A 25,383-nucleotide genomic window follows, 5' to 3' on the forward strand; every position below is an offset into this window, starting at 1 on the left:
AATCAAAATCTATATTTTAATAAGATCTCCAGGTGGTACATATGCACACTGAAGAAGTTTGAGATGTACTTTTCTAAAACATATTCAAAACTGCCCCCTAATTATTAAGACAACAGAATTTTTTTACTATCTAATAAATATTGATATAATCATAGCAGTAAATAATGTCCTGCATATAAGTATAAGTAATTTTCATTTCAAAGTAATCTAAAAATACATATACTTTTTCCCTACAGGAATTATCAAATTATTATCTTTTTATTTTATTTTTAAAATCCTCACTTGAGGACATGCTCAGAAAGGAAGGAAGGGGGAAAGGGGTGGCAGAGAGAGAGATACCAAGGTGAGAGATCGAGACCATGAATCAGTTGCCTTCCATATGTATCCCGTTTAGGGATTGAACCTGAAACCTAGGAATATGTCCTGAGCAGGAGTCAAACCAGCAACCTTTCAGTGCACAGGATGACACTCCAACCACCTGAACCACTTCAGCCAGGTATCAGTCAAATTATTAAGAAATAAAAATTCCCAAGTTAGTCAGATACACTTTTATTATGTAGGACAATTATTTAAAATATTTTACCTTCTATACTATATTGAGTTCCAAACCACTTCTCCTTGAGGTCACATTTTCCCTCATTAGCACCAGACAGAAGAACGAGATTTGCTTTATGAGGAACTAACTGATTAAGGGCTTCAGCAATGACCTAATAAGAGATGGGAATGGGGAAAGAGACACATTAACAACTGTAACCTATACATCTCTGTTAAAAAAGTAAAACCACATTATGTTATGTTAAACACCCCAAGATTTCGATATAAATGAAAATGTTTATAGTGCAGGAACACCCTAATTTATAAAATTTCATTAAACTATTTATTTTCTTTTTTAAATGTTTCTAGATAATGCTATATAAGCAGTACTCATCTCCAATCATATATAGAAACGGTATTACCAGTAAAAATAAGTTATCACTAAGTTTTTATATGTGTGAGATAATGTTTAACATATGCTATTTCCTTTAATTCTAAAAACAATCCTAAGGTACACCAATTTTATAGAAAATAACATAGCTTCAGAGGTTAAAGATAATTTGCTCAGGATAAAGATTATGTAATCTGTACAGAATGCAATTAGAAGTAACAAAATGTTTGTACATGATCCCAAAGACTATATACTCTTAACTGCCATCTCACATCCAAGAAACAGTAAAACCAATCCCAATGTCGGGCCTACTTCAATAATCTTTAAGCTATGACAAGGACTAAAACAAGATTTTATGGGTTAGTTTTGAAATGCTACCTACCATTTAAATATCATTTCTTTGAGGAAAAAATGACAAATGGTAGTTCAGAAAAAAGCATTTGGACTGTTGGGCACAACCATCATGGGGAGGTGACGAGAAGGTTATGGTTGCTGTTTCTTCCTTTCCCTTTCCCTGCCCTCTTTAAAATCAGTAGTTATGTTTTACCTTACATCGAAGTTTCTCAAGCTTAGCATTATTAACATCTTGGACCAGATATATTTTGTTGTGGGGTGCTGTCTTCAGCACTGTAGAATATTTAGCCATATCTCTGGATTCTATCCACTAGATGCCAAGAGCAACCACAGTATGACAACTGAAATGTTTCTAGATATGGACAAATATCCCCTGGGGGCAAAATCACCCCTGTGAGAACTGTTACTCTATAAGAAACAAAATTACTTGTTTCCCAGGAACAGTGAAGGAATGTTCCTGACCAACTTTATGTGTATGTAGTGTTTTCTATAAATCATATATATTTTGAATTCAGTGACTCCATTTTTCTGGTAAATATTTCCAAAATGATTAAAATTTAATTGTGCAGTGTCTCCAACGGAATTAAAGGGTAAAGCTAAACAACTCTCTAAGTATGCTAAGCAACCAAAGCACATAATTTTTAGGAATCACTTGAACTATTTAAGTAGATGTTTCAATACTTGAAAAATGGTGACAATAGTACCTAAGAAAAGGACTTCGTTTTCTTTTATAAAAGCATAATCATATACAAGTATCATGGAAAATTATCCACAAAACTATTGAAATTTCTTCGATTTAAACAACTAAGACACAACTAAATACAATTAAGTTTTCTCTATTCCTACAGTTCTTAAGCACTTTCTCAACCTTTTTTCTCTAAATGTTAAGTGTTAGAAATGGAAACCTCCTTACTTCTGGCTTGTATTCAAAAAGAAGCTGATCTCCAGTGAGAAAGTCCTGCAGAGGGTACAGCTGCATGTTTTCGCACATGTTTTCCACATACTCAACAGGATCTGTCTGAAAAGAGGTAAAATTATTTCACACCAGAAACTCCCCATCATTATTCTTAATTTGCCACAAATACTTTTTTCTCTTTTTAAAAAAAAGGATGCATCAAAGTTTCTGAATTGATAGGCCCAAACATAACTGCAGCTTAAGAAACTGATGGTCAGAATTCCAAAATGATATATAACCAGAGCTACTACCTTAAGGAGCTTAGCACACCTCCAAACACCTTTCCTGAACCCTCCCACAAACCAGGCCCTAATGATGTCACAGCCTCTTGATGAGAACAATCACAAGACTGAACTGTAAAATCACAATATGGGTTTTTTTATATGTCAAGTGCCCCACAATGCAGTGAGGTCCCTAAAGACAGGATCTTCATCATTTTAATCACTGCAGCACTATCACCTAAAAGATACCTGTAGCCCAACTGGCATGGCTCAGTGGCTGAGAGTTGACCCAGGAACCAGGAGGTTGCTGGTTCGATTCCGGGTCAGGGCACAACCCTGGGTTGTGGGCTCCAACCCCAGTAGGGGGTGTGCAGGAGGCAGCCCATCCATGATTCTCTTTCATCATTGATGTTTCTCTCTCTCTCCCTCTCCCTTTCCCTCTAAAATCAATACAAATATATTTTAAAACAGTAATAAAATAAAAGCTATTTGTAACCATGAGCCAAATTTAATGTCGAAATCAAAATGTGCGATTAGATAAGTCTATATAAAAAGTTGTATTAATCAACATATTATTTCAATTTAATGCACAGAATCTTGAACCAAGTGGAATCAAGTGGTCCATTCCCACATTTTGTAATGAGGACATATATTCAAACTGATTAGATAATTTGCCTGAAGTCACACAGTGAAAAAGTGACAGTTTAGATACTAGAACTCAGACCTCCTAACATAGTAATAAACACTCTCTCCAAAACACCACACCACCCAGTCCTTTACTAGACAATATGGGTTGTTCTCACAGCTAATGGAAGACAAAAAGAAGTGAAGGTTACTGCATCCCTGGAGGAAAAATGAGACTAACATACATCAAATTAGAGACCACAGGAATATCACATAAAAACAGAATAAGGAAAAAATAGAATAAGAAAAAAGAGAAAGATTCATTATTAGCCTCACCCACTCATATACTTCAGGAAACTAAGTAAATTAGTAACTAAAGTGTTATTATTGTTTAAAATGACTCCTCCTCCTCCTCTGTTTTAATTTTTTTTAAATATATTTTATGGACTTTTTTATAGAGAGGAAGGGAGAGGGATAGAAAGCTAGAAATATCGATGAGAGAAAAACATCAACCAGCTGCCTCCTGCACACCCCCTCCCTATCAGGGATGGGCCTGAAACCAATGTACATGACCTTGACTGGAATCAAACCTGGGACCTTTCAGTCTGCAGACTGAGACTCTATCCACTGAGCCAAACCGATTTCGGCTGTTTAAATTTTTTTTAAACATTTTTTTTTTAATATATTTTATTGATTTTTCACAGAGAGGAAGAGAGAGGGATAGAGAGTTAGAAACATCGATGAGAGAGAATCATCGATCAGCTGCCTCTTGCACACCCCCCACTGGGGATGCGCCTGCAACCAAGGTACATGCCCTTGACCGGAATCGAACCCGGGACCTTTCAGTCCGCAGGCTGACGCTCTATCCACTGAGCCAAACCGGTCCCGGCTGTTTAAATTTTTTTTATCAGTTATTTTTACCAGCCATCTATATATATATAAAAGACTAATATGCTGTATCCCTCCTACTGTCCAACTGGTCTCTATGACATGCACTGACCACCAAGGGGCAGACACTCAATGCAGGCGCTATTGTGACACTGGACAGCACCACAGACCTGGCACCAACAAACCAACACTCAGCTTCCAAGTGGGACACAGGCCCCCCCACCACCCCAGTTAGACACCCCACCAAATCGGAGCCAATGCTGCCTAGACCCCATGGTGCAAAATGCAGCCCACAGCCCAGCCCAGAAACGGTTGCTGTGGGTTCCAGCTAATGAGGTCATGTAGCAATGCCTGGCTTCCTTTCCCTAGCAACTAGCCTCCTTGCGGCCCAGGAACACAGGTGGAAATATTTCACACTTTAACCAAATGTCTGTGAAGTGTTTTCCCATGCCTCATCTCATTTGATCATCACAGAAGTCCTGGAGTAGGTAGATAGAAGACTTTCTTTCATTAGCTGGAAAACGGAGATTTAGAAAGCTTAGAAACTTGACCCAACTGAAAAGAAGTAAGAAATGGTGGACCCTGAAAATGATTTTAGGTTTTCTCACTGCACAGAATATAGTTAAACACTGCTGCAGTTACATATTTTACCCTTTGTTCTCCCTGCATGATCTACAATAACAGTCTGCTTCATGTTGATATTTACTGCTGTGTTGCTGACAATTACCTGAAAGAGAAGTTGGGGTACTTCACTGGGCTGGAAAAAGTTTAGCAAAATCAGAAAGCAGGTCTAATTAAGCAACTTTATTCTATATATATAAAAGGCTAAGTTGACTTGTGCTTGCATGATACATATAAAGCTTTTGCTAGTACCATTTGCATGTGTGTGTTTTGATCTATCATTGTCAATCGTGAATTTGGTCGACACTTCTATTATAGAGAAAGGGCGAATAGCAATATTAAAATATTCCTTCTAATTAATTTCCTTTCAATGTGCACAAATTTGTGCACCGGGCCACTAGTTTATAAGTGCTCTAATATGTACGCTAAAAACTGAGTAATTTAAAATATTTCCTATGAGAACACATTAAGGATCCTAGCTAAAAGCAGATGTTTGGTGTCAAGGCAAAGAAGGTACTAGGAGGGTATTAGGAAGAACACTTAAATGCTATCCTTTAATTTTTTTAAAGATATAATTCACATACCATAAAAGTCACTTCTAAAGTATATAATTACATATAAAAAATAAGTGTACAATTCAATGGTTTTTACCATATTCACTAAATTGTGCAGCCATAACCACTATCTAGTTCCAGAGTATTTTCATCACGCCGAAATGAAACTCCCCTACCCATTAAGCAGTTGTTCCCCATTACCTACACCCTCAGCCACTGGCCACCATCAATCTGTTTTCTTTCTGAAATATCTATTCTGAATATTTCATATAAACTGATTCATATAATATGTGACTTGTTCTGTCTGGTTACTTTCATTTAGCATGATGTTTTCAAGGTTCATCCATATTGTAGCATAAAATGAATAATTTATTCCCTTTAAAAAAGTTTTTTTTAATTTATTTTAGAGAGAGAGGAAGGGAAGATAGAGAGATAGAAGCATCACTGAGAACATCTATTGGCTGCCTCCTGCACAATCCCCTACTAGGGACTAAGTCCACAATTCAGGCATATGTCTTGACTGGAAATCGAACTCATGACCTTCTGGTTCATGGGTTGACACTCAACCACTAAGCCACACCGGCTGGGCTCATTCCTATTTAATAGCTGGGTAATATTCCACAGCATGGGTAGTCTACTTTTGTTTAACCATTCATTCACTAATGGGCTTCTGGGCTGCTTCCTCTTGGGGCTACCATAAATAATGCTGCTCTAAACAGCTGTGAACAAGTTTTTGTGTAAACATGTTTTCAACTCTCATAGGTATATATCTATCTAGGTGTGGAATTGCTAGCTTATATGGTAACACTATGTTTAACTTTTTAAGGAACTGCCAAAAAGTTTTCCAAAGTAATATACCATTTTATTACATTCCCACCAACAACGTATGAAATTTCCAATTTCTCTATATCTTCTCCAACATTTATTGTCTACTCTCTAATTTTTTCACCTAATACAAAGTCTCACTGTCTTCCATTATTGTTATATTGTTCCTGTTTTTCTGCCTACAAAAAGCACTTAAATAGCTTTTCTCGAGTTCACATAGTTAATTTATAATATATACTGAGTCATAGTTCCTATGTAAAATTTAAAAAAAATTTAATTTCTTAATTTAAAAAATACTGGTTTGAATAGTTTGAAAAGGGGATACCTATTTACCTTTCTTGATGAAAACTAGTAAAAAGTCTGAAGAGGAGACATTTCAATTTTGTTTAAAAAAGGAAATATATAAATACCAAAATAAGCTGAGCTACTTGAGTTAATTTAGCAGTTCACACAGATATGGACCTTTCTGATTTGTTCTGATTTGCACTGATTAGGTTTTAATTTAGGTGTTTTGGGCTCATGTTTTAAAATCAAAGTATTCATGAATATTGCTAAAGGTGAAAGCAATGAGTTACAAAATGAGGAGATGTCAGTAAAAAATCTTGAAATGCCTTGCTAAGAAGGAACTGAAGGGACAGAAGGAAAATGTCACTCACTCAACCAATGCTAAAAAGCAGGTTCCCCAAGAAAGGAATTTGGGTTATCACTTATAGTTTTAGTCCACAGTTTTTGTTCCCACTCCTTCTCTGCCACAGTACTAGCCCACATGTTGCCACCATAGCTGATAAGGACACTGAATAAAATCATCCTTGGTAAGGTATATAGCAAGATTTCTGGGTTCTATGCATATCAATCTATTTACAGGGAGGAGTGTCTACAGAACCCTAATGGACAAAACAAGTCACAGCAGTCTTTCTGTTTTTACAGAATAAGATTTTTATTTCAATTTCAATTGACTTTAGTATATAGATCAGATTACATAGGAATCAATAGCATAGGTTTTGTTACCTTGTTCTCAAGTACGTAAATTTTCTCTACTTAAGAGTAGATATTCAGGGAATCTTCTTTAGTAATGATCCAAAAAGGTAGGTTTCAAGATGCTCTATGAACACTGGCTGGGTACTCAGTTGGTTGGAGTGTCATCTCAATATACCAAGGTTGTGAGTTTGAACCCCAGTCAGGGCACATACAACCAATGAATGAATAAATAAGTGGGACAACAAATCTCTCTCTCAAATCAGTAATTCTAGGGTCCACTGACACTCCACAAGATATCAGTGTACAAATTCAGGAGGGGATGGTAATAATATAAGAATATGGTTGAAAAGGAATTATATCTTTATTTTCACAAATCTCTAATTAAGGATTTTTATTCAATTATGAATATGGCAACAAACCACAATAGTGTTAGTAGCATCAATGACTATAACCAATAGAAATCGCAGTATAATTGTTGCAGATATTTTAAAATATCACACTCTTTGCTACTTAAAAACTGTAATAATTATTAGACCTACCACTAAACCTTATTCACTGTATTAATAAAAATATGATATTTTTAAAGTACTTTATTTCAATATTTCTTTGGAACTACTGTATTTTACTTTATGCACCTAGAAACACTATTCTATGAACTGTGTAATTAATAGTATTGTTTCTTTATTTTTTAATATATTTTTATTGATTTCAGAGAGGAAGGGAAAGGTAGAGAGATAGAAACATAAATGATGAGAATCACTGATCAGCTGCCTCTGCATGCCGCCAGCGGGGGATCAAGCCTGCAACCCAGGCATGTGCCCTGACCGGGAATCAAGTCATGACCTCCTGTTTCATAGGTCAATGCTCAACCACTAGACCAGTGTTTCCCAACCTTCTCTCATGATGAGAATCACCTGGTGGAGTTGTTAAACCACAGATTCCTGAATCCCAACTAAGAAGTGCTAAACTAGAATTTTTGGGAACATATAGGTAAAATTGTATACTTAACTAGTGCTCTAAGACAGATTTTATATACAGAGCACTAAGTTAGGTATGCAATTTTACCTATATGTTCTCAAAAATTCTAGTTTAGCACTTCTTAGTTGGGATTCAGGAATCTGTGTTTTAACAACTCCACCAGGTGATTCTCATCATGAGAGAAGTTTGGGAAACACTGCACTAGGCCATGCCGGCTGGGCCAATATTGTTACAATGTTAAACTGCCTGAGTGTGACAATTTTGGTCAGATTATGCAAGAGAATACATTTGTTTGTAGTAGATGCATGCTTTAAAATGTAGGGGCAAAGTATAGTAATATCTATAATTAAATCTCAAATGTTTTGAGGAAAAAAAATGCACATACACCCACATATACATATATATAAAGAAAGAGAAAAAAATAAAATATGGCAAAATATTAGCAATTGATGAACCCTTGTAAGGAATATACCAGTGATCACTGGACTGCTTTTTCTGAGAGTTTAAAAAGTTGGAGGGATGAACTTTTATTCTGAGGAAGTATGCATAGGATTGAACATATTTCAAAAGGAACTCAAGGCACAAAAGTGTTGTTGTTTTTTTAATCCTGTTCTAAATTCCTTACCTTTCAGCCTTACATACCTTTCTTTCATATACCCTGTGCCACAGACACGTAGGATCATTCACTTTTTCATATTATCCCAGAGTTCCCCACTGATGTGCTTCCTATTGCTTAGAATGCATCCAAACCTTATCCACATTTTTTTTAAATTTTGATTGATTTTAGAGAGAGAAAGGGAGACAGAGAAAGGGGGAAAGGGATAGAGGGAGAGCAAGAAAGAGAGTAGCATCAATTAGCTTCTCTACCCATTCAAGCATTCATTGGTTGATTCTTTCTTGTATGTGCACTGACTGGGGATGGAACCCACATATTGGACAACGCTCTAACCAACTGAGCTACCCAGCCAGGGCCAAACCTTAAGCATTTTTTAATCCTGAACTTAATTCAAATTTATCATATCCATGAAACCTTCCCTAGCCATATTCCAATCAAGACAAATGCTCTCCTTACCCAGAAATCCTAGAGTGCACGGTTTCTAACATTATATATGGTTATTACTATTTATTATCTTATAGAATCTCTTTATAAATATTTGAATTCCCCAAATATTAAGTACCATACTAAGCTCTCCATGAATGTTTATCGAAGGGATAGACAGATGGATGCCCACACAATATGATTTGTGTCAATCTGCCTAACCCTTCCCTCTTACTCAGTATAAATACTCAAACACATAGAGTTAACTTTCAGATTAACAAGGCCATCTTGAGACTCACATGACAGAGAGAGGCAAAACTAGAATTCCAGTGACACTTTCAAAAAGAGGAACAATATCCACACCAGTTTCAACTTGGTCAGATAAAACTTTCAAAAAGAATTTGACTTCTAGTACCTGTTCTTGGTAATGGAACTCATTGTCCTCAATTTTCTGAATCTCTTCAAAAATTCTATGAAAAAAGAAAATTACAATTATGAAACATATTAAAATTTCTCATTAGAATAGTCAGCAAGAAAAGAGAAGCATAAAAATAAGCATACTGGCCATTAACATGTAGAGAATAAGACTATGAAGCCAATATAGGAAATTAAGTAGGAAATGCCAGAAAAATGATAAAAGTAGGACTAAAGCATGTCTACAGGCAGCCTAAAGGCTAAAACATTCTAGGATTAACTCCTGGTCTGATTGTAATAAGTATATATTACCTTTTTTCTGGGCCTAGCTTCTGCAGCATTTTTAAATACTGGAAAACAGTATGAGCCACCTAAAAACAAAACATCTGATTACATTTTTGCATAAAGTGATATCTATATTTTTAAAACCCTCCATTTTAATTATTTACCTCATAGAAATGTTCATAACCCTCATCAGTCAATGTAATAGAAATGCTGAACACTGAGTAAGTAGAATTTTGCTCAAATCCTGTCTCACCATTTCCACCAAAGAGTGCAAGAGCCCAGCACCTATAGTCAGAAAAAATTAATCCAATCAATATATTGTGACTCATAATCTGCATATACATCAAATTACAAAATAGGTAAGCTTTCTTTGTAAAACTTGGGGAAGTCCAGCCTTTGATGCAAACATGCTTTCCAACAGTAAGTTTAAAAGCACAAATTTTAAAAGCACAAAGCCTTCCAAGGAATTGCAGTACATTTGGGAATCACAACAGGAAATTATAGCCTAATTTATTTGTTTAATAGAAAGAAACACTTATATTACAAAATAGTAAAACATTAACAGTTTTATGAAGCAATAGTAATTTTTGTTGAAAATAGAGCAAAATAATAAGAACCTAAAGCAAGGAGGGAGAAAGCCAGAAGAGAGTGGAAAACTCTAATAATATTAGTAAGGTAGAAAGGTTATGCACATCTCAAAGCATTTTACATTTATTGTGTAAGGCATATATGTACCTAATATCATTATTATTTTATAATAACCCTGCCCTCTCAGCTTTCTTTGAATGTTCTATTACACACTAATGTTTTTAAAGTACTTATTTAAATTGATCATGTACCTTTCCATTCTTGAATTAGTGTATAAAAAAGTTAAACAAGGAATTACTTTAATGTATTTGTCTTGATGCTAAAGCAATTATTTATATTATTTGACTAGACAATTTAAACACATACCTAAATGCATTAGGAAACATTCTGCATACTAGTATACTGTTCACAGTCCCACATAATTTTATGATTTATCTGTCCAATGAAGATCTCATTAGTCTACCTTTTGGGGTGAGAAAGCTTGAAGATCCTCAGCATGCATGCATGCATGCATACATTCATTCATTTTCATGCATTCATTCATTCATTCATTGTTAATCCTCACCCAAGGATATTTTTCCATTGATTTTTAGAGAGAGTCGATAAGAGAAACCTCAATGTGAGAGAAACACATCTATTGGTTGCCTTCTGCATGAGCCCCGACTAGGACCTGGGCTGGAGAGGTGCCTGCAACCAACATTCGTGCTCTTACCAGATTTGAACCTGGGACCTAATCTGTAAGGTGATCCTCAACATTTAAATAACTGACCTCCTTCAAATCTAAATTCTTGGTTAGAGCTAACTTTTGATGTAATTCTATAATCTATTACTTTATGATTTTTTAATTTTTGTGTACAACTACTTCCAACATGACCTCCAAGGAAATACATAAAATATAAAACAGCCAAACAATAATCTAGGTTAACCCTAACAGGTTTGGCTAGGTGGATAGAGTATTGTCCTGTGGACTGACGGGTCCCACGGTTCGATTCCAGTCAAGGGCATGTATCTTAGTTGCAGGCATAGCCCCAATAGGGGGTGTGCAGGAGGCAGCTGATTGATGTTTGTCTCTCATCGATGTTTCTAACTCTCTACAAAGAAAAATCAATAAGATATGTATTTTAAAAAATAATAATAATCTAGGTTAGCCCTGTATAGTGTGGTTCAGTTGGTTGAGCATCGTCAATGAACCTGGAGGTCACTGGTTCAATTCCCAGTCAGGGCACATACCTAGGATGCAGGCTCAGTCCCTAGTTGGAGTGTGTGCAGGAGGCAACTGCTCGATATTACTCTCTCACATCAATGTTTCTCTTTCTCTCTCTCCCTCTCCCTTCCTCTCTCTCTAATAAGTCAATAAAAACACATTTTAACTAAATAAAATTAGTTATTAAAGTGACTTTAAGCATGAGATTTGATTCTAGGCTTTCTGGCTGATGAAGCAAAAAGAGAAAAGAATGGGTTATATTAACACTTATTGTTTATTATTTTTCAGAGTTTGCTATAATTCATTAATTGAATACTTGCTTTTTTCTAAGGTAAGAAAGAATGCTGCCAATGCCTTCATGTCCAACCAGCCAAGAAATATAATGAAGTGGCTTTACCCTTTAAAAAAGAAATATTAAGGTTAGAAATTTTTTTTAAAAAGGTATTAATTAATACACAAGAAAACCATACTCCTGAGACTATGATATTTGAGGATATAAGTATAAACCTATTCTTACATAAATTGTACTACACATGAAAACATAATTAATTTGATAGCAGGATAAAAATAGAAAACATGGTAAAATTGAACTTCACCTGAAATCACTGAATGAGTATAATCATTCCAAAATTTAAGACTACTAACTTTTCTCTTGAACACCAAACTTACTTCTCTTCATAATAAAATCTTTCATTTTTGTTTCACTCAAAGTGAAATACAGATTTTTAAAAATCATTTTAGGACCTAATGCAATATGAATCATTCTGCATCTATAAAAGCTTTCAGTATTCCATCATGCTCTTCAGTAAACTGAAAAGTGTTGCTTTAAGGGTCAGAAAATCTAAGTTATAGTTTTAGTTTTTCCTTTAAGTAAATGCTCTTGAGCAGGAAGCTTAGCCTCTCTATATTTTTCTTTTCTTCTTCATTTATCCAACTACTTTCTCATTTTCATGAAAATGCTTTTATTATATAATTAATAGAGGCCCATTGCACATACCTGCATCAGTGGGGTGCCTAAGCCTGGCCTGCAGGATCAGGCTGAAACTGGCTCTCCCTAGTGATATCAACAATAGTCAAGGCTTAACGACAAGAAGACTGTGCACACAGCCCACAAAGGAGTGCACCAAGAGTGTCCACCTCAGGTAACTGGGATGGCTGAGCCACTGGACCCTATAGGACACCTAGCACACAAAGCCACTCTATCAACTCAGGGAAGCAGCCAAAATACGGAGACAAATAAAGCAAACTATTGGATATAGAGTTCAAAACCACGGTTATAGTGTTTTTCAAGAATTTTCTAGAAAATTCCAATAAATTTAGTGAGACTCTCTAGGATATGAAAAAATAAGCATAAAAATTAAGCATACACTGATTGAAATAAAGAATAATATACAGAGATCTAACAGCAGACTAGAGAAGCGCAAGAATCAAGTCAAAGATTTGAAATAAGAGGACCACACCAAGACACATCATGATTAAAATGCGAAGAGCAAAAGACAAAGAGAGAACATTAAAAGCAGCAACAGAAAAACAGTTAGTTACCTAAAAGGGAGCATCTGATTTCTCAACAGAAACTATGCAGGCCAGATGGGAGTACCAAGAAATATTCAACATGATGAATAGCAAGAACCTACAACCAAGATTACTCTACCTAGCAAAGCTATCATTCAGAATTGAAGGTCAGATAAAGAGCTTCACAGATAAGAAAAAGCTAAAGGAGTTCATAATTTCCAAACCAGTATTATATGAAATGCTAAAAGGTATTCTTTAAGAAGAGGAAGAAGAAGAAAAAGGTAAAGATAAAAATTATGAACAACAAATACATATCTATCAACAAGTGAATCTAAATATCAAGTGAATTAAAAATCTGAGGAATAGAATAATCTGGTGAATATAATAGAATCAGGGATATAGAAAGGGAGTGGACTGACAATCCTTGGGGGGAAAGGGGTGTGGGAGGTACGGGAAGAGACTGGACAAAAATCATACACCTATGGATGAGGACAGTGTGGGAGGGTAAAGGACATGGGGTTGGGTGGGAACTGGGTGGAAGGGAGCTATGGGGGGAAAAAAGAGGAACAACTGTAATAATCTGAACAATAAAATATTTTTTAAAAAATAGTGTGATGAAAGCCTGGGGTAGGAGATGGATGTAAGCTAGAAGGGATTAATGGGGAGGGGAGGGGACATCTATAATACTTTCAACAATAAAGGTTTTAAGAAACAGAAAATAATATGTGTTTTATATTCATTATTTTATAAATAATATAAAGCTATTAATAATGGGCCTATCTTTGATGACAGAGACCAAGAAAAGGAGAAAGCAAAGTTTTATTTTTTATTTACTATCTTTTGTCCTATTTTAACATTTTACAAGCATGCATTATTTTCATAGTAAAAATTCAAAACAAATAAACTTTTAAATATGCATGTAATAATGTTAACACTTTTGGGGTCACTAACGTAAATATACAATCAATGTATATTTTTTGTATATTATCCTTTTGAATGTTCTAATACATACATTTTTTTAAAAAGCAATTTTTACTTTTAAAAAGCAATTTTTACTTTTATTGCACTTAGGTAATGCACATTAGTTTCTTTCCTTCTGCTTATTGGTGTGTCCTCGTAGTTTTGTTTTATTGGTAATAGTTTTAAAAATAGGTTAAATTTTTATCAGTTTATTAGCATTTGTTTCTAATTAGGAAAGTATTTATAGGCATTGGCTGATCTTTATTTTTTGTCTTGGCCCATGCTATATTATTCAAATAAAGTAACTATATAAGTAAGATGAAATGTTTTCCTAATTTACATAAATCTGTTCTAACTCATTCCCATAAATCTGCCCTAACTCATAGGACTAAGTCCTTGATATTTATGCTGTAGTCATATTCTATATAAATTATAGAATTATATGTAATATATAGAATTATATATAATATAATATTATAGAATTATATATATATTATATAATTTATATATATAATATATTTATATATAGAATTATATATAATTTTGAACCTAGAAAATGAAAGCCAAGAGACCAGGACTCCAAACGACCAGAATGACTAAAACAACCAGTCACTAAGATGTACACTGTGGCTGGCCAACCGGCCCAATTGGGGGTTGGCCGGCCAACCTCCCGTGCCTCCTTCCCTCTGCTGGCCTGGCCCAACTGGCCCCCATCAGGGCAAAATGGCCAGACCCCACCTGTAGGCAAATTTGTGCACAGGACCTCTAGTTTAACTATATTTTTGACAAGTTCAAACTAAATGGTCCCAATGGGCAAATACATAAAGCAAATATATTTTGTACTCAAAGTAGCAAAGAAAATAATTACAAAAGTTAGTATTCACACTAAGCTACTTAGTTTCAACGACTCAGGAAAGGCAACCAGTTACAAGATAATTCTAGTATTTATACCCAAGAAATTAAAATATTAGAAGCCCAGCACGTGAAATCGTGCAAAACCCAGAGCCCTGCCCACTGGCACCACCACGTGACCCATCAATGAACCTTCTGGTGAGTCCAGTCATTGGTCATTATGGTGTGACAGCATAGGGCCACAAGCCTTTTATAATATAGATATAGCAAGGCTTGACAAACTTAGTGGTGAGGTCTCAGTTTACCACATTACCAGTGTTTATAAATTCAGAACTCCCAAAGTTAAACCATTTAATATGCTTTAAAATATGACTGTCATTCATTGGTTAATAGGAGTAAATTTGCTCTTGAACTCTTACCTGTAATGTTGTTGTTGAGGGGGAAGTGCCCACGTGATGGTCAGAGCATGAATTTTTCTAATTGGAACAACTAAAAAATATGTGAAGAACAAATATAAGACTTTCTCCATAACTGTGACAATGAAATTTTTTTAATTCAACAAATTTCATCCTCCAATAAACCTGGTAAGGTTAAATACAATACAATTACTATTTCAAGTTGCCAATTTTCCAACTTGAATAATGCAATTTTTGGAACTTTCTTTTCAATTTGGTTTCACAGGTAGAGTAGGCATGGATAAAAGAACTATCAAAACATCAAATGCTCCTAAAGATGGATTCTTTATTGCAAGAAAGGATACAAGACTAGTGAGTCAGGAAACTCATAGTTGAAATCCAGCCCTACCACTATCTTGCTATACATGTTTATGTAAACTTGAGAAAATCATTTGAATTTAAATCTTTTTGGCTCTGTTTTCTTATGGTAGGTGAGGAGTTTAAGCTGCAGTAGCTCTAAGATTTTTTCCAGTGCTATTATTTTATGATTCTATGAAGAGAAAATCTAAAGCCAGAAAGAATAGTACCAAATATAAGTCAGCTTAGATATGGCACCAACAGCAGACAAAGGGTGTGACAAAACAGTCACTTATCAGAGGGAGGGAAGAAGGAAGAGACTGACAATGGGGTGAAAAAGGAGGAAGGAATACTTAGGTAACTAGGAGAAAGAAAAAAATAATAGAAACAGCAAAGAAAGAGAAATGCCATAATAAAAACAGCAAAGAAAGAGAAATGGTGAATTTTAAATGTTTCTGCAATATTTGTTATGGGCAAATTGCTAAGTAAATTATAGTATAAACATGTGATGGCTTATTGGCCAGTTATTACAAATGTAATATTAAATAAAAATCAAGAAATAGAGTGTATATACTTTATAATCTCAACTACATTAAGAAAATATACCTAGAGAAACTCAAAAGGAAATCTGACAAAATGACTTGTCTGTATGTTAAGATTTAGGGGTGGATTTCCCTCCTACTTATAGCTTTACAAATTTTTCTTCGCTTAAAATGTGTTTTTTTTTTATAATAAAGATACAAGAAAATAGTTTCCTAAATGTGTTCCCTTCCTCTATTCTTTCTTTTTAAAAGCAAAAAGAGAGCGGAAAGTAGATAAAATGAAATAGGAAAGAAACAAACAAAAAACAAAGGACAAAAGGGAACAAGGGGAAAAAGGGAGAAAGCATAAAACAGACTCAAGTAGCAGCAGATCAATCAACCTGCTGTTTATAATATTAGTGGCTAACTGGATCTCCACTGTCCATCTAATCCCTTTTCAACCTAGCTGTATTTTCTGTTGTGTTTTCATTTCCAAAGAAAATTGGCAGCCTCAATTAAGTTTTAGAGAATGTGCTAAAGTTATTTCAAACAGTTTTAAACCTTTGGTTCACGAACCTCTATAAAGTTTGTTAAATGCTGGTGTGTCAAATGGATCCGTTAAGTGGCCAAAGTTTGGTTTGGGTAACCCACTGAAAAGAAAACAAATTACATTAAAATGTAATTGGCAAAAGCCTTTATAAGCAGTATCTTTAGGTATGCCTAACCGATAAGTTATTTATAATCCATTCTACATATTACTGGCTGAAAAGATTCTAGGCATTAGTGAATAAATGGCAATAAAGCCACAAATTCCTGAATTACACAACCTATTCTTAACCTCAGTCCAAATGACTACAGTATCTTTAAAACTCACAATAAAACAATAAATTAAAGGGACCTCCCCATCCAATATTTATTGTCTTTCTCAACATATTCAACTTCAGTTGTCCTCCTATACAAAGCCATTTAAAAAAGCTTGTATTCGAGATAATTTTTTAAATTCAATAAACATAAATGATGTGCTTATTATGTATAAAGCACTATATTAGGAACTTTGGTATTTAAAACACTTGACTCCCCTGCTAGAAGCTTCCCATCTGGCTGAAGATATTGTAACTAATACTTCTTCTAAAATAATGGTTAATATGAATAATTTCAAATATCTGGGAAAATTTTTAATCTTTATGATTAAGAAACCAAAATTAGTGAATAATATTTAAGAAAATTTTCAAAATGCTTATCAGGAATTGATAGGACCTAATGAATACCTCTATTCAATTATACCTCTCTCTGACTTTTATTAGTAAAGTTTCACAGTGAAACATGTTTCAAACTGCCACCTAACATTTCCTTAACTCAGTGATTTTCTTATCAAAACAAACAAAGAAAAATAAAACAAAACTTGCAACTTTGGCATGGCTTTCATTATGTCCGTACATAAAAGTACTGCTAATTATTATACCAATGGATACTAACATAAAGCCAAAATAATAAAATAAATAATTATTACAAATTATTCTAACATTTTTAAAGCAAACTTTTCTTTTATAAATTTATAATAAGTGTCTTCAAATGAAGAAATGGAAAAAGTCAGGCTTACTCACCTGATATAAGAAAAGTCTGATGTCATTTATTTTATAGAAATGCAAACCATTAGGAGTGGGAAGGAAGACTTAATTGCTTCAGAATTAAAGTTTTATTTGTATCCTTATAACACAAAAATGTAACAAAAAGTGTCAAATATTTTTTATTATTTGATGAATTTGAGTGCACAAAAAATAGCTTTCTGAACTGGAACCCTACATACAATTTCTAATTGAAAAAACAATTATATGAAACAGACTTTCACATAGTATGGAAAAACCAATCATCTACTAGATTATTTCTTTTATGGGGAAAAGCATTGCAAGTTTCAAACAACTGGCTTAAAAAACAAACCTTCAGACCCTGGCCAGTGGGGCTAAGTAGTCAAGAGTCAGCCTGTGCACTGAAGGGTCACAGGTTCGATTCTGGGTTAAGGGCATGCACATGGGTTGCAGGTTCTATCTCTGGGCCTACTGGGGGCACATGCAGGAATCTCTCTAACATCAATTTCCACCCCCTTCCACTTTCTCTAAAAATCAATAGGAAAAATATCCTCAGATGAGGATAAACAAACAAAACAAAAAAACTTTCAGAAGATAACTTGTTCTGAGGCAGGGGAAACAAATATATAAATATAAATATATATATATATATATATATATATATATATATATATATATATAAAATTAATTTTCATCCTGCTTCTCATACAATACTTGCTTTCATATAACACTTTCCACAATAACAGAAAAGCTCTGAATAAATGTAAAAAGAGACATATATTCTTCAGAATTACTGTTTACCTTAAGTTTATAAGCTTATAAATTATGAACTACAGAAACTGTGGAGCCTTAGGTTTTCATCTTAGTTTCCCCACTCTGACTCAAAAGCTCTGCAATCTTGCTTAAACCACTTTAGTTCCTAATGACCTCTTTAAAAAACAAACCGAAAGAAGAAAAAAAAAAAATCTTTGAAACTCATATCAAATGATATGGCCTCTTTAGCTATAAAGGTATATGATTTATGAGAATAAATGTCTTACTTGTTTGGTATCTCAGAGAAGATTTCAGTAACCCACTTTTCCAAAGTATCCAGTGTTTCTTGGGAGGGAGGATGGGAAGAAGACAGGAAAATGCAATTAGATTTTTCACAGATCTTTAGCTATAAATAAATACTTTAAATTGGGCATTACCTGCCACTTCATAACCAGCAATATCAAGAAAAATAACAATATTTAAGAAAACTTTAAGAAACATATAATTGTGTTAGACTCCTTTATTCCTCCCTAGTAAAGTTAGAAGAAGCACACAGTTTAAAAAAAAATTATTTATCATTAAGCTAGTATGAAAAGCCAAGAGATAAGAATATACCAACCATCCTCTAAGGTTCCTCTCAATTAACCCACATTACACTGACCCTTCTTGGCATCTCATCAGTGCTTTTATACTGCATTTATTTTACATTACTTTATACTTGGTTGGTTTTAATCCACAAGTCTTCTTAAATTTCATATATTTATGGCCAAATCATATATATAATTTCTATTTTCTAATTCTTTATTATTTCATAAGAAATTCCAATAAAACAGGAAAGCTAAATGAAAAAGGAAACCTTTAGCTTTATCCCAGTGACTCATAACCATTACTGGATAGTATTAGTTAGTTCTACCAGACACGTTTCACTAATTCTCAAAAGAGATGCCCCAAGATATAAAACACAAGATAAAAATTACACTAATCAAGTTCTGAATTTATTCTACACTATTTACAGAGATATTTAACTCTTAAATAGTATAATAAATGCTACAACTCCAAAATCAATGAGTTTAAATCATAAAAGGTTCTCATCAAATATCTGGGGGTTATTTTAGAAATTTCCAATAAACATTAATATGCTCTTATATTTATCATCATAACAGAAGAGAATGCAAAAGAAACAATACCTAACTGAAGAAAAATGCATGTTCATGACAGATTAGAAAATAATAATAAACTAAGTGTTATAAATTAATATTACACACCGAATGAAATTGCCTATTTTAACAAACATTGTAAAATGAATCTAAATACCCATCTGCAGTTTGAACAAAAGAATCGACTAGAACATATCCATAACTTTACATTGAAGTCAAGTTTAGTACTAATTTTGATCCTAAATGTACAAATGTGTTACATATAAGTGCCACGTCAGCTCTGATCTGAATTTTGATAATGAAAGAACTTTATAAAAATATTGTATTACGGTGAAAAAATTAGTGTCTTTTTTTTATAAAAAATGTGTAAACTACACTGTATTTCAAAAGGAACAGTTTAGCAACTGATTGACTTTGAAAAATAGCTGAAGCTGGTTGAAAAGTAAACTACTAGAATTTCTTTAATGAGAAAAGGTTAACACAAGCTACTGAAGATAATGATAAAAAAAAAAAAAGGTAAAGAGTATAGGAATTGATCAATATTTTAAATTTAAGATACTACCAGCATTACCATAATGGAATTCAATTAATCATGCCATTTTACTGGACCATACAGAGGGATTAAAAGCAAACACCTTCCCCATAAGAGTTTATCATCAATATGGATTAAATTCAAAATGAGAGATAACAGAGGCAGTAGCTGAATGTGACTTAAAAAAAAATTTATGACCTGTTAGTACATTAGTATAACTCACAGACCAGCTTAGAGATAAGATCTGTCTACAAGAGAAAAAACATTTGCTGATAATCAGATGATTTTGTGCTTCCCTGAGCTTAGCCATTTGCAACATAACCTTTCCAAATTCTGATTTTCTTTAGTTCATAAATAGGATCAGCACTAACATTATTAACAGTGCACTCACTGCAACATTGGTCAAGGCAAACAAATCCAAAAAAAAAACAAAACACTATTTCAGAGTAATTCTAAGGGCCATAGTAGATAATATTACCTTTGGATTGAACCACTAATGTCATGTAATGAGAAGAGTAGTAACGCATCCAGAATTCTCTCAGTCTAGTATATGTATCAATATTATTCCTTTTTGGATCATGTTTGAGAGTCTCAGCATTTCCTGTAAAAAGATGAAAAATATTATAGAAATAAAGTTTACTTTGCTCAAAGTCTATATCAATAATGAATGCTCTGCTACTATACAAAATTAATGAAATAACCCAAGTGATTCAAGAATATTGAACCAGTGTATAATAGTAATATCACTCTAAGACAAAAATTCCCAAGAAACAATTCCAAGATATATTTTAACACATAAGAAATTAATAATCTCCTAGGAGAAATGGCGAACAACATAGACTGAGAACAAGAACAGACCTAGAGATAAGGAGCCATGGACCTCAAAGGGAGGGAGGGGATAAAAGGGAGCCTAACCAGTGGTCAAGGACAATAGGAGGGTGGGGACATTAGTTGGGAGGGATGGGGGATTGGAATGGGGGGTTGAGGACAAATATGTGATACCTTAATCAATAAAGAAATAAAAAAAAGAAATAATCTCTAGTTAGTAAAACCTTAGCAACAATAATTGCTTTAAACTTCCTTTCTTAATAATTAGTCTACTATGCAAATCAGATTTTCTCTCTGAATTACTTTTATTATATTCTGTATAATTCTTATAAATAAACCACATAAAGCATGGATGCCATATAAAATGTTAATAACTGTACAAAATATACAGAGAAGCAAAAAATTCTTTGAATGACATGCCATTTCAATCTACTCACTCCAGATTTGGTCAAGAGGATTAATATGAGGCTATAACTGATATAAAACTAAGAAAATGGCATTATTAAAAACAGATACCATTTAAATAGCTTACCAGTTAAACAAAATTAGGTCACAGCTCATAAAGTATTAGAGAAATCATTGCTGAATCTCTGTTGATAAATGGAAAAGTCAAGTTGGGAAAGAGAACAGATTTTATAATCAGACTAGTGACCCAGTGCACGGATTCCTGCACATTGCAAGGAAATTAATTAGAAGGTGGCTGGTGGGGCGGGTCTGGGTAAGAAAGGCCAGACATGCCCTGGAGCCAACCTCCTGTGGTCCCTCCCCGGCCAGCTGCACCTGGGGTGGCACCACAGCAGAGTGAAGGGGGTCCCTCGGCCTGGCCTGTGGGAATAGGGCTAAAACTGGCTCTACAACATCCCCCGAGGGGCCCCAAAGTGTAAGAGGGCACTCTGCAAAGTTGCTGTCATACAGGGGGTGGAACACAAATGCAAGTGTGCAATAAACCAGATTCAGCCAACAGTGCCCCAGCACCAACAAAACCCATGGCCAAAGGTGGAATCGAACAGCCCCGCATGGAATCTGGCTCCCTCCACTCTGGTTCTGGGTGCATCACCTGAGAACCACCGCTGCCAAGTCACTGCGGCTTGGCAACTCCTGTGTTGTCTTCCCCTAGTGGTCAATGTGCATCATAGCAACTGGTCGGATGATCGGACACTTAGCATATTAGACATATATATATATATATATATATATATATATATATATATATATGACATATATTAGACATATATATATATATATATATATATATATATCTACACACACACATACATACAGAGGTTCAAACCCCATCACTGTGTGATTTAAGCAAATTAAGTGTCCCCTCTTAGTATGTTTCTTTATCTTTAGAAATGACAATGGTAACCAGCTCATAACACTGTTTCAATGATAGAATGAGATAATTTATGTTGTGTCAGCAGAGTATCTAACACCCACAAAGCATTCACAAAATGTTAGGTGCTATTCTTCATATATTCAATGTCAGAGAACCTAAAATAGGCAATACTACTCTGTATTTGAAAATGTAAAAGTTACTTAGCTACCCTACCTTTATAATTTTCCATTCTTTATCAACTTTTCATATCCTCAATCTTCCTTAACTAGAAAATATGAAAGAAGTATTTAGTATCTTACCCCAAAAAAATTTCCCCATAGGATGTCCAGGTCTAGCAAGGCTTCCAAACAACATTTCCTTTCTGTTTGCATCAGAAGGTCTTGCAAGCTGATATTCTGTCAGTTTTAAAGAAACACTTTTAATTAAATGAAATTCTGTAATTACATTATTGTCTGGAAACTCGAGTTTAAAAAACTGGAAGTAAGGACATAACAAAAATTAATCATGTATTATAAAACTGAAGTGGAGAAATCAATGATCTAGGCTAGGCTCTATGACTTAACATATTTATAACGTTAGGTAGTCAGTTCACCTTTCTGGAGGTTTTCACTTATTTTCAAATAAAACTAGGTAATTAATGATGTGAAAGTTTAAGCTCCAGGATGCTATATCCAAGATTTTACTGATAAAAATGTTAATAAAAAAAACCTGGATAGCGTGGCTCAGTGGTTGAGTGCCCCTCCTATGAACCAGGAGATCACAATTTGGTTCCTAGTCAGGGCACATGCCTGGGTTGCAGGCTCAATCCCCTTTGGGGCTGTGCGGCAGGCAGCCAGTTATAATTCCCTCTCATAATTGGTGTTTCTATCTCTCTCTTCCTCTCCTTTCCTCTCTCTGAAATCAATAAAAACATATATTTTTTAAAAGGCTGAAAAAATAAAAATCTACCATCCTTTTATTTCAAATCCATACTGAATTGTACATTTAATGGCTTCAGGAATAAACATGACATCTAGTTCAATTTAGCCCTTATTATATAAGAATAAAATGGAGTAATGATAAATATGCTAAATAAAAAACTGGTTCAATAAAGGAAAAAGTGGTAAGGCATAAAGTGCTTCTCTTACCACTATCAACAGCTTCAACTTCACGGTCAATCGCATCTCTGATCATCAGTGGATGGATGAAGAACTGGGCCCACCTGAAAAACAAAACAAAACTGGCATTTCTGTTTTTGTCCAGCAAAAACATTTCATCAGTCAACATCTCCCTTTTTTATTAAGAAATTTTACTAAGTTGGAGATTTAGTTCATAATCATGTGTGAGAAATCTAAACAATATTCTGCATTTCTTTACTTAAAGTCCACAAACTACTTTTTTTATCATGAAATTTAACACCCATGCAGAAAAGTATATAAAATATAAACATACAGACTAATTCATAGCTATAATGCATAACTCAGGTGAGTTTACCACCCCAGGTCAAGAACTAGACCATTGTCAAAAATCTTGAAGCATCCAACACCAATCCTATCCTTAGAGTTAATATTCCAAATGTTATGGTAATCATTTCTCTGCTTTCCTTTATAGTTTTACCACCTTCATGTATTTTAGACTAATGTTTCTTGACTTTTTGTTTTTTCATTATCAACCCGAGCGAGGCTTTACAGAAAATTTCTCCTAATCACTACATGAAATTTTATTATCACAGATATATGATCTGTCTATATACTGTATGTGTATCTGTGGTTTTATACATAAAAAGTGTATAAAGTGCACTTTTTATTCAATCATGGTTACAAATACTTAAATGAAACTTTTAAGTTAAAAAAAATTTTAAAGGCTATTAGTATTTCACTTAATGTTAAAAATGCAATTGCTATTTAATGTAATTTACTTATATAAATTATGATGTATCAAATTATATATGCATATTAGCATTTATATAATAATAGCAATGAAATCCGTTTTTAAATTAATTTTTCCAACAAAAGTAAAACATAAACAACTTTCCTATAATATTTAGTAAACTTTTAACTTTTGCTTATCTAAAAAGAAACTTTTTTTTTTTCAACTTTATTGAGGTCTACTTCACATACTGTAAAATTTAGTACGCAGCCATCTTGTGAGGGTTAATTTGCATATTACCTCTTTATTATATAAAAGGATATATTTGTAGGAAAGAAACTCCTAGGTAATAGCATACACATACTATATCACTAGATATAGTATGTTCAATATCACTAGATAACACCAAACTTTTAAAAAGTGATTATACTGATTTATACTTGTATCAGCAGTTCCAATTCCTCCATTTCCCCACAATCTCACCCTCATTTGGTATGGTCAGACTTTAAAATTTTTGGTAATATGTAGGATAGTTAAATCTCATGATGGTTTTCATTTATATTTTCCTGATACCTAGTTAGGCTGAACACCATTTCATGTTTATTAATAATTTGAATTTCTTCTTTGGTAAAATGCCTACTTATTGCCTTTTTTTCTATTAGGTGGTACTTTTTCTTATTGACTCTAGAAATATATATAATTATCCATTTACATATGATTAGTATGTTACATATAATTATACATATAATCTAATAATTAAAACCAATGAGTTATTCTAAATGTAATGATTGTAAACATATTCTTCCACTTTCTAGTTGTTTTCATACTCTTCATGGTACCTTTTAATAAACATAATGTACAATCATTTTGCCTTCATGTTATATGCTTCTTGTATTTTATTTGGTAATTCTTACTTAAGCTAAATTCATAATTATCTCTAAAACTTTTAGCTGTACCCTTCACTTTTTTGGTCTATAATCCACTTAAACTTGATTTTTTTGTATATGTTATAAGGTAGGGAGTCAATTTTGTTTCTGCCATCATAAAAGCCCAACTGTTTGGCATCATTTCTTTAAAAAGCCCTTTCACCATTGCTCTATGCTATCCCTATTAATAATCAAGTGTCCACATATAAGTTGGTCTACTTTCCAGGATATCTACTTTATTCCATCATCTCTTTGCTTACACAATGTCCTAATTACAAAATAAATCTTATTATCTAGTAGGTCAATTCCTGATACCTTGTTATCTTTCCAATTCAAAAGTATCTTGGCTATACTTAGCCCCCTA

General features: G+C 33.8%; 2 protein-coding genes across 2 annotated transcripts in view; both read right to left on the bottom strand.

Moving 5' to 3' along the window:
• CC2D1B (coiled-coil and C2 domain containing 1B) overlaps positions 1–25,383 on the bottom strand; it is a 502,063-nt gene that overhangs the window by 126,750 nt on the left and 349,930 nt on the right. The gene's annotated exons all lie outside the window — the stretch shown is intronic.
• Positions 1–25,383, bottom strand: part of NRDC (nardilysin convertase) — a 69,955-nt gene that overhangs the window by 17,213 nt on the left and 27,359 nt on the right. Inside the window, exons 5-16 of the mRNA XM_084872871.1 lie at positions 23,373–23,446; positions 22,545–22,640; positions 20,557–20,679; positions 18,677–18,734; positions 16,627–16,700; positions 15,197–15,266; positions 11,774–11,851; positions 9,826–9,946; positions 9,689–9,747; positions 9,378–9,432; positions 2,193–2,297; positions 584–707 (exon numbers count right to left, since the gene is read on the bottom strand). Coding sequence (XP_084728997.1) covers positions 584–707; positions 2,193–2,297; positions 9,378–9,432; positions 9,689–9,747; positions 9,826–9,946; positions 11,774–11,851; positions 15,197–15,266; positions 16,627–16,700; positions 18,677–18,734; positions 20,557–20,679; positions 22,545–22,640; positions 23,373–23,446 — 1,037 coding nt within the window. The remainder of the gene's footprint in view (positions 1–583; positions 708–2,192; positions 2,298–9,377; positions 9,433–9,688; positions 9,748–9,825; positions 9,947–11,773; positions 11,852–15,196; positions 15,267–16,626; positions 16,701–18,676; positions 18,735–20,556; positions 20,680–22,544; positions 22,641–23,372; positions 23,447–25,383) is intronic.

Source organism: Pipistrellus hanaki (assembly GCF_964339955.1).
Source record: "Pipistrellus hanaki genome assembly, chromosome: 2".
In the NCBI taxonomy this organism is placed as follows: Eukaryota; Metazoa; Chordata; class Mammalia; order Chiroptera; family Vespertilionidae; genus Pipistrellus; species Pipistrellus hanaki.